Here is a 15273-nt window from a genome sequence, read left to right as displayed (position 1 = left end):
GAAGATACTAAGGTGATAAGTAACAGTCAACATGGATTTGTCAAGAACAAATTGTGCCAAACCAACCTAATTGCTTTCTTTGACAGGGTAACAGGTCTTGCGGATGGGGGGAAGTGGTAGACGTGGTATATCTTGACTTTAGTAAGGCTTTTGGTACTGTCTTGCATGACCTTCTCATAAACAAACTAGGGAAATACAACCTAGATGGTGGGTGCAAAAAACCGGTTGGAAAAACGTTCCCAGAGAGTAGTTATAAGTTGTTCACAGTCAAGCTGGAAGGGCATATTGAGTGGTGTCCTGCAGGGATCAGTTCTGAGTCTGGTTCTGTTCAATATCTTCATCAGCGTGTTAGGTAATGGGATAGAGAGTACACTTATAAAGTTTGTGAATGATACCAAGCTGGGAGGGGTTGCAAGTGCTTTGGAGGACAGGATTAAAATTCAAAATGATCTGGACAAACTAGAGAAATGGTCTGAAGTAAATAGGATGAAATTCAATAAGGACAAATGCAAAGTATTCCATTTAGGAAGGAACAGTCAGTTACACACATACAAAATGGGTAATTACTGTGTAGGAAGGAGTACTGCAGAATGGGATCTGGGGGTCATAGTGGATCACAACCTAAATATGTATGAAAAGTATAACACTGTTGCAAAAAAAGCAAACATAATTCTAGGATATATTAGCAGGAGTGTTGTAAGCAAGACATGAGAAGTAATTCTTCCACTCTACTCCGCACTGATTGGATCTCATCTGAAATAGTGTGTCCAGTTCTGGACGCCACATTTCAGGAAAGATGTGGACAAACTGGAGTCCAGAGAAGAGTAACAAAAATGATTAAAGGTCTAGAAAACATGATCTACAAGGAAAGATTGAAAAAATTAGGTTTGTTTAGTCTTGAGAGGAGAAGACTGAGAGGGGACGTAATAACAGTTTTCAAGTACATAAAAGTTGGTTACAAGAGGAGGGAGGTAAATTGTTCTTCTTAACTTCTGAGGAGAGGACAAGCAGCAATGGTCTTAAATTGCAGCAAGGGAGGTTTAGGCTGGAGATTAGGAAAACTTTCTGTCAGGGTAGTTAAGCACTGGAATAAATTACCCAGGGAGGTTGTGGAATCTCCATCACTGGAGATGTTTAAGAGCAGAGTGGACAAACACCTATCAGGGATGGTCTAGATAATTCTTAGTCCTGCCATGAGTGTAGGGGACTGGACTAGATGTCCTCTCGATGTCCCTTCCAGTCCTATGATTCTATGATACATAATTCCATAGACAGCATGTTATATTCCCCCCAAGTTCAGCAGCTTCACCACATTCTCATTTTCTGTCTCTCTACTTTCCTTTCCCTCCCCTAAATCCCTTCACCCTAGTGTTAGATAATATCTGAATATACGGTTTAAATATGTGACAATTTAAGCAGCTCAGGGCCCTGAGGGACTGAGTACAGGCTCTTGAGACCAGAGTGGCTGAAGGGGCGGAACTAAGGGAGACGGGGAGGAATTGAGGGAGACAGAGAGGAACACAGATGGGGCACTTTCTGGGACACTGCAGTGTGGTTGTATCCCCAGGCTGACCGCTTCTGTGCTGTTGAGGAGGATGAAAGTTTCAGGAAGAACATCCAACTGGAACAGAAGAAAACAGTCTCATAGTTGGGACCCTCCTTCAGGTGATGTCATGGTATCGTCTCACACTGACGATACCCCTCCAGGGGAGGAAGTCCCTGTTATTAGGAAGAGACAGGTAACAGTAATGGGGGATTTGATCATTAGAAATATAGCTAGTTGGGTTTGTGATAACTGGGAGAACCACATGGTGAATTGCTTGCCAGGTGTGAAGGTTGCAAATCTCTCGAAACATCTAGACACTCATGTGCAGTGCTGGGGAGGAGCCGGTGGTCATGGTACATGTAGGTACCAATGACATAGGGAAAGCTAGAAGAGAGACTGCTAGGTAAGAGGAGGGGTTTAGGGTTATTAGGAACTGGAGAACCCTTTGGGAAAGGAGGAGCCTATCCAGGAGAAATGGGCTCCACCTGAACCAAAATGGACGCAAATTGCTGGCATATACAATTTAAAAGGTGGTAGAGGAGTTTTGAAACTAATGGCTGGGAGAAGTCGACAGATACGGAGGAGCACATGGTTCGGACAGAGACATCCCTTAGGGGAGCATTCTTTCACTGGGATTCTCTGCCCTAGTAAACGGGAGAGGATAGAAGTGGATAAATTGCAGGTAGGAAATGAAGAGAAACAGTCAAATGAAAGAGTCCCATTCAGTTACCTCACATGAAGCAGACAACTAAATACTAACCAATTTTAGAAGTGCTTGTATACGACTGCTAAAAGTCTATATAGTAAGATGGGGGAGCTCGAGTGCTTGGTATTAAATGAGGACATTGACATAGTCGGCATCACAGAAACTTGGTGGAATGACGATAATCAGTGGGACAAGGTAATACTAAGGTACGAACTATATAGGAATGACAGAGTAGATCGCACTGGTGGGGGAAGTGGCTCTGTCTGTGAAAGAAAGTGTGGAGTCAAATATAGAACAACTCTTAAATGAATCAAACTGTCCCATAGAATCAATCTGGATAGAAATTCCAGGCTTGAATAATAGGAGTATAGCAGTATGGATATACTACTGATCACCTGACCAACATGGTGGTGATGCTTGTGAAATGCCAAGGGAGATAGAGAGGCTATAAAAATAGAAAACTCAATAATAATAATAATAATAGGGGAGTTCAACTATCTCCATATTGGCTGGGTACATGTCACCTCAGCACGGAATGCAGAGATAATATTTCTAGACACTATTAATGACTGTGTCTTGGAGCTGGTAGTCCTGGATCCCACAAGGAGGGAGGCAGTTTTTGATTTAGTTCTAAGTGGATCACAGGATATGGTAATAGTGGCCATAATGTGATTCAATTCAACATCCTTGTGGGTGGGGGGGATTCCAAAGAAGCCCACCGCAGTAACATTTAACTTTAAGAAGGGGAGCTACAGAAAAAGGAGGAAGCTAGTTAAATGGAAATGAAAAGGAACAGTCACAAGAGTGAAATGCCTGCAAGCTGCATAGAAACGTTTTATAAAACCATAATGGAGGCTCAAACTACATATATATTCCAAGTTAAAAAAAAAAAAAAAAAAAAAGAGGACCAAAAAAATGCCACCATGGCAAACCAGAATGAAAGAGGGGGTTAGAGGGAAAAAAGGCGCCGTTTTAAAATGGGAAGCCAGGCCCTGCTGAGGAAAATGGAAAGCAGCATGAACTCTGGCGAGTCAATGTAAAAATATAATTGGTCAGGCCAAAACTGAATTTGAAGAGCAACGAGCGAATGACTCAAAAACTAACAGCAAAATTTATTTAAGTCCTTCAGAAACCGAAAAACGTCAGTGGGGCCACTGGACAAAGCGCCGAAAGGGCTCTCTGTGAAGACCCAAGGCCATTGCGGAGAAGCTAAATGAATTCTTTGGCTCTGTCTTTGCAGCAAAGGATGTGGGGGAGATTCCCACAGCTGAGCCATTCTTTTTAGGTGACAGATCTAAGGAGCTGTCCCAGATTGAGGTATCAGTAGAGGAGGGTTTGGAACAAATTGATAAATTAGACAGTAATAAGTCCCCAGGACCACATGGTATCACTCAAGTATTCTAAAGAAATTCAAATATGAAATTGCAGAACTACTAACTGTGGTATGTAACCTGTCATTTAAATCAGCATCTCTACTGGGTCACTGGAGGATATAACATGACACCAATATTTTAAAAAGGCTACAGAGGCAATCCTGTCAATTACAGGCCAGTAAGCTTAACTTTAGTAACATACAGATGAATACAGTATGTTGGGAAAGAGTCAACAGGGCTTTTGTAAAGGGAAATCATGCCTCACCAATCTATTAGAATTCTTTGGGGGGGGTCAACAAACACGTTGACAAGGGGAGTCCAGTGGATATAGTGTACCTGGACTTTCCAAAAGCCTTTGACAAGGTCCCTCACAAAGGACTCTTATCAAAATAATCAGTCATGGGATAAGAGGGAAGGTCCTCTCGTGGATCAGTAACTGGTTAAAAGACAGGAAACAAAGGGTAGAAATAAATGGTCAGTTTTCAGAATGGGGACACCTGGAACATGGGGTTTCATCCCTTATTATCCTGGCTCATACCCATTGTGGAACCTATTATCCATAAATTTTTGAATATGTTGAACAGTATAGGTTCCCTAGGGATCTGTACTGTTCAGCATATTAATAAATCATCTGAAACATGGGGTGAACAGTGACATGGAAGAGTTTGCAGATGATACAAAGTTACTGAAGATAGTTAAGTCCAAAGCTGACTGGGAAGTGTTACAAAGGGATCTCACAAAACTGGGTGATTGGGCAATGAAATGGCAGATGAAATTCAGTGTTGATAAATACAAAAATCCTGCCATGAGTGCAGGGGACTGGACTTGATGACCTCTTGAGGTCCCTTCCAGTCCTATGATTCTATGAAAGTAATGCACATTGGAATGCATCCCAACTATACATGGGTCGAAGAAAGAGATCTTGAAGTCCTTGTGGATAGTTCTCTGAAAACACTCACTCAATGTGCAGCAGCAGTCAAAACAGCTAGAGAATGTTAGGAACCATTAGGAAAGAGATAAGAAGACAGTAAATATAATAACGCCACTTCGTAAATCCATGGTACACTCACACCTTGAATACTGTGCGAGTTCTCTTTGCCCCATCTCAAAAATATATTGTAGAATTGGAAATAATATAGAGAAGGGCAACAAAAATGATGAGGGAGATGGAACAACTTCCACATGAGGAGAGATTAAACAGACTGGGCCTGTTCAACTTAGAAAAGAGACGACTCGGGGGGAGATGAGAGCGGTCTATAAATCATGAATGACTTAAAGAAAGTGTCATTTGCCCCTTCCGATAACACAAGACCCTGGGGTCACCCAATGAAGTGAATAGGTAACAGGTTTGAGGGAAACGGAAGGAAACACTTCCACAGGCTGACTGTGCGTTGTGTGAAGAACTCATGGCCAGGGGATGTTGTGAAGGCCAAAAGCATAAATGGGCTCAAAAAAGATTTCGATAAATTCCTGCAGGATAGATTTATCAATCGCTATTAGCCAGGATGGTCAGGGTATCCCTAAGACTCTGCCTGATGCTGGGAGTGGATGGCGGGGATGGATCACTCTGTGATTGCCTGTTCTGTTCATTCCCTCTGGGTGTCTGGCACTGGCTGCTGTTGGCAGACAGGACACTGAGCTGGGTGGACCATTGGGCTGACCCGGTGTGACCGTTACGTTCTTTTTTAAATGTCATACTCTGGCTACTGTGACACCTCCTGAGAGCGTGTAATGGGCATTTTCCATTATTGGCTGCATCTAGTGGGAATGGTTGTTTCCCAGTCAGCTTACAGCTGTGTGCAAATGTTCTAAAATGCGAATTTGGAATGGAGGTAATATGCTGGTTATGTGCTTGTCCTAGATAATCTCAGACCACAGCCGTCCCCGCACATTCTGCTCCTGCTCAGATCAGAACAGGTGTGGAAGAAATCTTTCTTTCCCTGGTTCCTTCCCTCCCCGCCCCATTGTGCTCTGTCTCCTTCCCTAATTAAACGACTTTAGGCACCAATTAAACCTTAGGTCTTTGATGCTATTGGGCAAATGGAATTTCCAGCATTGTCCACCTACTTCTGACACGTACAAGTTCTCCCACCTGGCTGTTACTCCCTGCTCTTGTTATGGAAACAAACACTGGGTTGTTCAAAGCCAGGCAGGTTGGTTCAAACCCATCACTTACCTCTGGGCTTGTCTCGTCTGTGACGTAGTGATTTGTTTAAAGCGGTTTTCCTCTCCTCAGTGAGACTGGCTGGTTCAGGGATTGGGAATAGGATATGTTGCAATCTTTTGCCTCTCTTTGGCCTGACACTAGGTCAGGTCAGTATTTGCCAAAAGTCTTTATGCTGTACCATGTTCTGAGTGCTGTACTGTGTCCTATCTGGTAAGTGAGTGGGTGGTCTCAGTCTAATCCTCGATGCCCATATCTCTAGAACACCGTGGGGAGTGGCACTGCTCTTGGCAGTCTCAGCAGAGAAGCCAAGGACTGAATTGCCCATGGAGACTGAACTGCCCTGTCACCGGTAGTGGCGGTCCCTGCGAAACAGGGTGGAGATGTGCTGGTGGGACAGTGTGGGGAAGAGGCCTGTAACATTTGTTCTATTGCCCTCAGTCCAACACCTTTCACAAGCACACAGGATTCCCTTTCAGCATGCCATGTAGCCCAACGTTACAATTCCTCTCATTCCTTCACCCTGCTGAGCTCACTGAATGCCCTTATCAAGAAAACACCTTTTAAGCAGTCACAAGTTTCCAGATCCGTGCTTGTGGTGGAGTCCTGCCTTTGCCTGGGGCTCCCAGTGCCCCCTGAGCATGCAGGTATCCAGTACAACTGCGCAACATCTCAGAGATTGCATGCACACTCAGAGTAAGGACTAGCTGGAACACCTTGTTGTTCTGCTCCTTAGATTCCTACACCTGTCGTCGCCACCGTTCTGAGTCCAGGATAGATGTTCAGTATCAGGCAATGATCTGCTGAACAAGCTGGAAATTAAGGCCTAGGATGATGTTTGGGGGTTTTCTCTCCCAGATTCCAGCACAGAGACAGCAGGGCTCTTCTCTCTGGGGGTTCGGGAGATGGAGGAAATGTGTGAATGAATCCAAAGTATCTAGTTTCTGTGTATCTCCATCCCACCTACCCGCAGTTTTCACAACCATCTAGAGCAGCGTTTCTCAAACTGGGGTGCGCAGATCATGCTGAACAACTCCTCCCCCTCCCTCCCAGCACCTCCTGCACTTTGGGGAACAGTGGCCAATGGGAGCTGCAGGGGTGGTGCCTGGGGACGCGAGGGCAGCGTGCGGGGCCTCCCTGGCCGCTCCATGCACCATGGAGCTGGACATGGCTGCCGCTTCTGGGAATAGGGTGGAGCCCCGAGCCCCTTCCCACACTCCAAATCCCTCACCCCAGCCGGGAGCCCCCCACCTGCACCCAGAGCCCTTCATCCCAGGCCCCACCCCAGAGCCTGCGCCCCCAGCTGTAGCCAGAACCCTCTTCCACATCTCAGCCCCCTGCACCAGCCCTGAGCCTGCTTCTGCACTTCAAAGCCCTTGGCCCCAGCCTGGAGCTCCCTCCTGCACCCCAAGCTCCACCCCAGAGCCCACACCCCCAGCTGGAGCCCTCACCCCTTCCTGCACCTGCCCCATCCCAGTGAAAAGTGAGTGAGGGTGGAGGAGGGGGGCTGGAGTGAGTGGGGGTGGGGCCTCAGAGAAGGAGTGGGGCCTTTAGGAAAGGGGGGGCAAGGGTGTTTGGTTTTGCGCAATTAGAAAGTTGGCTACCCTAGTGTGGCCTGCGGCTGAGCGGGGGCTTGAGGGTCCGTGAAAAATTTTAAATCAAAATGGGGGTCCTTGGGTTGCTAAAGTTTGAGAACTGCTGATCTAGAGGACTGGACAGTGTGATCGTTAAGAGGATTAAAATTAAGTTTGTTGCACTTTATATTAATTTCCTGTCCAGAGGGAGATGGTTGGGTTGTTTTCACCAAACTCCAGGTCTTTGCTCCAGTGAGGAAGCAAACTGTCTATCAACTTTTTAACAGCAAACTCCTCTCCAAGATGCAACATACAGACTAAAAGCAAGGAAAACTAAAGACAAAAGCATACCCACCAACTCTCTGACTGGGAGTTCCCCTAGCTGGCATTTGTTTAGGATTTTGGGAAGATGTTATTAGGAGAATGTGTGGAGAATCTATTAATAAACTTTCTGTGCTTCTTTTCCCACACTAGTATGCTGTTTTAAGCAAGACAATAATCCTGTTTAATTTCTTTAAATAGTTTCCAATCGGAGACCATATCGAGAGTACTACGTAGATGCCTTAGGAGATCCTTCTGAGAAAGCCTGGGTTGCAGGAAAAGCTATTGTACTTTTTGAAGGCAGATATCAGTTTGAAGAGCTACCTGTCCTTCGGAGAAGAGGGAAGCAAAAAGAAAAAGGCTACAAGCACAAGGTAAAGCTTCTGTTCTTGGTAGCTTGCTTTGCTCACTCTTTTCTGAGGTTAAAAAGTAGCTTGCGTTTGCACAGCCGAATTGTACTTGTATGTCTGGAAATGCACCCTAAAAATGGTTTTGTGCAGTGATAATTGTGAGGGCGCAGCTGGTAAATTGATTTGCAGAATTCCTGTGATGATCAGAGTTTTTAAGCCACAAGGAGTTTCCAGACGTGCTCCTATTTAAGGGCATGGTCTGTAGTTTGTAAGTTACTGTCGAGAGCATTCGGAGAGATGGAGAAGTTGTCACCCTGTCACTGTTTGACATATTCACTATCTATCTGTTTTATTCAACAGTACAGTTCTATGAAGAAAGAACAGGAGGACTTGTGGCACCTTAGAGACTAACCAATTGATTTGAGCATGAGCTTTCGTGAGCTTCTTCGGATGAAGTGAGCTGTAGCTCACGAAAGCTTATGCTCAAATCAATTGGTTAGTTTCTAAGGTGCCACTAGTCCTCCTGTTCTTTTTGCGAATACAGACTAACACGGCTGCTACTCTGAAACAGTTCTATGGATGTGAAATATCAGTTATGATGATTAAAAGTGTGCATTTGGAAGTAACTTACTTTGCTCTCCAGTGACCTCTCCTGGCTGACTCAGGAACAGATCATGCTTCCATTCTGTATTAGACCACTGCAGAAAAACAATAATAGTGTTTTGAACCCTGCTTCTGTAATAAGTTGTATAAGCACATAGAGTTCCTCCTGATTTGACCTACGAAGTGCCTCACCAATCAGACTTTGGGAGGGAGTTGCATAGTCTAGCACATCATCTGCTCATGAAGCAGCCTCTATTTCAAAGGTACAACCCTGGAGCAGACATGCCTTTGTACAATATAATAGAATACAAGCTTCCTGCCATAAAGATGACTGAAGAAATTCACCAGTTCAGCATTATTAAAGTGAAGGAATACAGAGGGCCACTGGATGGTTGCAAGAGGGAAGCAGTTGTATCTTATACTGATAGTTTAACTGCTGACAGTAGTGGCTGCTTTGTTAGGGGACAGACCTAATTGTCTCAGTGTAAGTGATTGGGTGATTGTAGTGAAAAGCACCAGAGGATTCACTACTCTTATACACATGCCTTCCTTTCTCCTGGTTCCTTTTGTGTGGGGGATATTCCTCTCGTCTTCATTCAGCGTTTGCCGTCCTCTGCCTTTGTTCCCAGCCTAGTGTCTGTTAGCTCCGTGCACCCAAGACTCGGGAGGTCTGTGGCTTGAGTCCAGTTCTTGGAATTGCTGGGGTGCAGTGCTGGCATAGCTGCACCTGTGTAAACCAGACGCATTCTGGGTTTGTATCTGCGAGGGGGCCGCCCGCCAGGGTCTCCCGCAGAGCTGCAGAGGATCTGGCTGCCTTGTGACATTGGGTTATTTGCCATTCTTTAGTCAGCTGAGATTCTGTAGATCACCCTTTAAAAGAAAAGTGGTGGGAAATCAAACGGCTCCCCTGAGCTGGGATTCATTTTGGTTCAGGAGTAGTAACGAAAACCTACAGTTTGTCGTCGCTAAGAGCAACAAACCCTGATGGAAAGCCAGGCTTCTTTAAAAAGCCTATCCAGTGCCCTGGGCACCTCTTTCTGTGTGAAGGGTACAAAACTCAGTATGGATCCTGGGAGCCTTCTGAGCAGAAGCAACAGCAGTGTGTGTCTGGGTTTGTGTGAGGTAAATCCCCGTGAAAGCGGTGGCTTTGTACGTGGGGTGGCAGAGAAGGGGGATGCTGTGGGGAGAACAAGTTGAAATGTAGTGTGAAATAAATGGAAGCAAGAAGGGTCAGGACAGAGCAAACCAGGGCTTTTTTTATGGCATGTTTTAGAGAGATGCATGCTGAGGCCCCTCTGATGGCCCAGTGGTCGGTGCTCTGCTCTGCCACACAGGGGGCCAGTGTCGGATTCTCCTTCCTGATAGCTGCTGTCCAGGTTGCTGCATTAGGTGCATGCTGGGAGGCCAGTGCATTCAGTCCCTGAGGAAGGCCAGTACCGTCAGGGACCCCTTTTGTCAGTAGTGACAGGTTCGGGGGAATTGCACGCCTCCCTCTTTTACTGGAAGAAGGATGTCGGACATGATTCAGGCTTGAGAGTGTTGGTATGACACACATTACAGAACCCCATAGGGCTGCTATTACAGAAGCTTCAATAGCACTAGGAAAGCACACAGGACACTAATTTACTAGTATTGTGATCCAAGCAGTTCTGCAGCGATTTCAGTTGGGTTCAGTTGGAGTCCTATGCATTTGTGCTCCATGGATGTGCTGTCCGGGAGCCATGTTAGCCATGAGGTGCTGGACTCCTGTCTGGAGACTGCTGCTGCATTTTGCATACACTAGATACACTTGGATCTCTTATGTGTTGTTTCACTTTATGGTTCTGCTAAATGTTTATTTGATGGTAACCTCTCTTTGTGTTTTCTCAAACATTCAGGTTCCTCAGAGGTTTATGGCGAAATGGGAAGTCAGTGTTGGACATGCGGAAGAATTCCTTCTCAAGGGGACTGAGGATCAAAAGTGTAGTCAGAATCCCAGCAAGCTGAACAGTGAGGATGTGCTGTTGGAATCCTGCGCTAATGGCCCTGTAATGGAACCGGACAGGCAGCTGAATGGCTGTTTTAAATCATTGGCATTTGACTCCAAACACTCAGCCAGGGAGAAGGGAAGGTCATGCACTAAATCACAAGTGAAAAAGAGCTCTGACAGCAGGAAAAGGACTAGAGTAAAAAAGAGCCGCACCAGACTGGAACCATCTAGGAGGGAAATTGGAGGAAAGGCACCAGAGAACATAGTTAGAAACATGATTGCTGGGGACCTGCCAGATAAACATGCATCACACGAACTTTGCCGGATAGCAAACAGCCTAACAGCATCCAATGGTGCCGTGGAAAACTACTTGCTCTCTTCTTTTGGAGAAAGACGTTTTGAAAAGACAACCTTGAAACAGGAGTATCAGGCCCCTCATGGTGACTCCCTACGGGACACGCTGAAAGTGGATTTGCTTTCCAGCAGCTCTACAGAGAAACAGAAAAGCCCCGTAGGCATTCTTTGCAGTTCCAAATTACAGGTACACTATTCTACAGCTGACGCTGCTATTGAAAAAAAGCAAACTGAGTCCGATTCGCTGACTTCCTTCTCAGATGATGGAACTAGTGATCTAGATACCGGGGACCAAAGTTCTGAAGCAGCTTGCAGCGCCCTGGAGATCAGTGACTCTGCAGATAAAGAAGAGAAGGAATTCTCTACAGGGATGAGGGGAAACAGTAAATGTTCCATGTATCTGTCACAAAACAGCAACAGAAGAGCCAGGAAAAGGTCATCTAGAGATCACAGACCTCCAGGTGGCAGAAGTGATGCTGAATCTGTGGATGGGGAGCTCCAAGGAGCAGCCTCAGACACTGAGATGCCTGTTATTGCTCTAGAGTGTACTTCAGCTATAAGAAATGACCATCTTTCCCTTTCAGATAAGGACCTTACACGCCAGAGTGTTTGCCGGGAAAGCTCCCACATTGGGATTACAAATCAACTGAATCTCCACCTGAAAAACATCAAAGTGCCCCGGCTCAAAAGTATAAGAAGCAAACACAAGGAGAGTGCTGCTGTGACAGAACCCCCTCTCCTAGAAGAGCAATGTGGCATGAATTGCTGCTCTTCTGACGCCAAAGGTTTCACTGGTCCTCCTGCCAAAAGTGGGAAAGTTGATAGTCAGGAACCATTAAATAATGTGCATGAGAGAGCCAGGGATTCTGCTGAAATAGAGACTGCCGTGGTGAAGCATGTCCTCTCAGAGCTGAAGGAGCTATCCTATAGGTCCCTTGGTGATGAAGCTAGTGACTATGGGGCACCTAAGACCACAGCACCCTTACTCTTCTCTTCTGCCTCTGGGCAGAGTCGTTTGCCCATTGAGCCAGACTACAAATTCAGCACCTTGCTAATGATGTTGAAAGATATGCATGATAGTAAGACAAAAGAGCAGCAGCTGATGTCAGCTCAGAACATGGTCCCGTATCGAAATGCTGGCATGAGCAGTTCCTCTGGAAGTAATTCTGCAACTGGCTTGAAGGCTTTGGCTGCAAAAGGATCCACTTACAAATTAGAAAAAAATGGGGATTGCGTTCTGGAAGCAACATGTCAGAAACCTGGTGCCAGTGAATCCTCTCTTTCGTGCAGCGCTACAGCCAAGATAAGTGGGAGGAGTACTAACAAAAGGGAGCCCACGGATACTGCTCTTTCTGGTACGAATGGCACAAAGTGCATCTCAAGACACAACTGTTCACAATCTAAGCAGTCATCCAAGCTAGTAGATAATGCAACATCAATCAGAAAGGATTTAAAACTAGAAGGGCTGAGCAAGCCTCTAAATCAGGTCTCCAGTAATATAGCGGAGAAAGCATCCCTCCCACGCAGGGATATGCAGGGCTTGGTTACTAGTCTTATTGGTAATGAAATAGAAGAAACTGCAAGGAAAGAGTCTCTTGAGTTAATGGAACACTCCACTGATGAAGACTCTGCGTGTTCATCTGATGATAATTTAGATCGTTTCAGAAAGAGGCCTGAACCTGATAAAAATACTGAGAGTTGCACTTCTGCTGAAAATGGTGAGGGCCTAGAGCTGGATTCGGAATTGAATAGCGAAAGCTCCCTGGGGGATGAGTCTCACGATGTAGTAAACCATGTAGCACCCAAGAAGCGATGGCAGCGTTTTAACCAAAGCAGTGCTAGAACCAGTCGGCACGTCCATAGATCTAGGGAAGAAGAGAGCTCCAGGGGCGCCTTTGGGGGCCTGAATTCTAGTGACTTTTCACTAAAGGGAAAGGAGTGCCTGGAGCACAGGCCTCCCACCCTTTCCCCGGGGCTTGAGGGAGACCTGACAGACCAGGACTGGGAGAATCACTTAGACTTAGTTGTGAAAAGTTTGAATGTATGTGATAAGCCAAACAATGATGTGATGCATTCAGAATCAGAGCTTTGCCGTTTTGCTTCCCAGTCTGAGTTCTCTTCACAAGGTAAGGAGTTCGATTTACACCTAAGAGTGTGTGTGTGCATGTGTGGCTGTGTGTGTGTGTGCATTCTGTCATCCTTTAAGTTAAAAATATAAAACATCATGTTATTGAGTGGTCTAAATGGAACATTGAGGGCACCTAACTGCACTCAACGTGTGATGTTGTGTTCTTAGATATCTCCCAATAAAGTGCGGAGTAGAGAGAGGTGGTTTGATTACATGATGATTTATTTGACATATTGGTCTAAAAGCTGAAGTATATTTTGGAGAGAGATTAGCGTCTCCATAGTGAAGGGAGAAGTGAGTGTCTGTCTCTTTATAAGCCGGTTTTCACCTCCAGGCTCTCCCTGAAAGGTTACAACTTACTCTTACACTGTGTAGGTCGCTTCCAGAAAGTCTGGAGGAAAACCAGGTTCTGCTCTTTGAACAATTTGTTTTTGGCTCATTTTCTCTCTCACAGTTGAGCCTAGCGACCACATTTGCTTTGTTCTGTTGGTCTCAACAAGGGCTAATGCCCCACCTGTTTTTTAGGGTGGGAGCTAATTAACTATTACAAGGGGTTAATTAGGAAGCTTGTGGAGTTCCTCACCCACAGGCTATTTTGGAATGAATGTTGCTGTGTTGACATTCATATTGTCTATGAGGTGAGGAGCAGGAAGGAGAGAACCACGTGGGAGGCGCAGGCTGAATTAGATCCGGAAGACCGTGGGTAGATGGAAGCTTCAGCTCAGGTGAGGTGGTCTGGGAAGCAGGAGGGAGGTATCTGCAGAGAGATGGAATGTACACGAGCTCATGGGGTCTTCAGGGGCTCCCATCATTCAATAGTTCTGAAAAGTTTTACAACACCTGAGGAAATTCAGTGGAGTTGCTTAGGTGTAGCTGAGGTAGAGTTTTGTCGTCAGACTCATATTTCTGTTGGTGATGCATGAACCAGAAGGAACCCGGCTTGACTTTCAGGACCAAGAGCAAGCTGTAAGGCATTTGATTTGGTACCACATGACATTTTGATTGAAGAAAAATATAAAACGAACATGTAGTGCACGTTAAATGGCTTAAAAGCTGGCTAACTGATAGGTCTCAAAATGTAACTGTAAATGGGGAATTATCATTGAATGGGTGCGTCTCTAGCAGCATCCTGCAAGGATCAGTTCTTGTCTCTATGCTATTTAACATTTGTATTAATGACCTGGAAGAAAACAAAATCATCATCAGTGAAGTTTGCAGATGACACACACGTTGGGGGAGTGGAAAATAATGAAGAGTACAGGTCACTGGTACAGAGTGCTCTGGATCCCTGGGTAAGCTGGGTGCAGGCAAACAATAGACATTTTAATATGGTTAGAAACGTGTATCTAGGAACAAAGAACATAGAACATTCTTACATATGAGGGACTCTCTCCTGGGAAGCAGTGATTGACAAGGGTTTGGGGGTCATGGTGGATAAATAGCTGAACATGAGCTCCCAGTGCGACACTGTGGCCAAAAGGGCTAATGCGATCCTGGGATGCATAAATGGGAGTCTCCAACTGGAGTAGAGAGGTTATTTTATTTTTGTATTTGGAACTGGTAAGACCACTGTTTTACTACTGTGTCCAGTTCTGGTGTCCATAATTCAAGAAGGATGTTGATAAATTGGAGAGGGTTCAGAGCAGAGTCACAAGAATGAGTGAATGACCAGAAGACATACCTTATAGTGACAGACTCAAGGAGCTCAATTTATTGATCTTAACAAAGAGAAGGTTAAGGGATAACTTATTTACAGTCTAGAAGTATCTACATAGGGAACAGGTATTTTTTAAATAATGGGTTCTTCAGTCTACCAGAGAAAGGGATAACATGATCCAATGGCTGGAAGCTAAAGCTAGACAAATTCAGACTGGAAATAAGGGGCAAATTTTTAACAATGAGTGTAATTACCCATTGGAACAATTTTCCAAGGGTTATGGTGGATTCTCCATCACTGGCGATTTTAAATCAAGACCGGATGTTTTTTCTAGAAGATCTGGTCTAGGAATTATTTTGGGAAAGTTGTCTTGCCTCTGTTCTGCTGGAGGTCCACATAATTGTCCCTTCTGGCCTTGGAGTCTATGAATCTTACAGTTTTGGCCCTTAGGAAAGCAGCATTAACCTAAGAAAATTTAATAGAGAGTCATTGAGACACAATGAACATGGAACCTCCACTAGGCCAATT

The 15273-nt window shown here is 45.2% G+C and overlaps 1 protein-coding gene across 9 annotated transcripts in view; it reads left to right on the top strand.

The window, feature by feature from the left end:
* NSD1 (nuclear receptor binding SET domain protein 1) overlaps nt 1-15273 on the top strand; it is a 136776-nt gene that overhangs the window by 38731 nt on the left and 82772 nt on the right. For 5 of the 9 annotated variants that reach the window (XM_073355110.2, XM_073355104.2, XM_073355107.2 and 2 more), the window contains exons 4-5: nt 7886-8058; nt 10515-13086. In XM_073355110.2, coding sequence (XP_073211211.2) covers nt 7886-8058; nt 10515-13086 — 2745 coding nt within the window. The remainder of the gene's footprint in view (nt 1-7885; nt 8059-10514; nt 13087-15273) is intronic. The other 4 variants (XM_073355114.2, XM_073355112.2, XM_073355111.2 and 1 more) reach the window with 2 other exon arrangements.

This window comes from Lepidochelys kempii, chromosome 8, assembly GCF_965140285.1.
Source record: "Lepidochelys kempii isolate rLepKem1 chromosome 8, rLepKem1.hap1, whole genome shotgun sequence".
NCBI classification, from domain to species: domain Eukaryota; kingdom Metazoa; phylum Chordata; order Testudines; family Cheloniidae; genus Lepidochelys; species Lepidochelys kempii.
The sequence above is the reverse complement of the archived record's forward strand: the minus strand, read 5'-3'. Positions and strand labels throughout refer to the sequence as shown.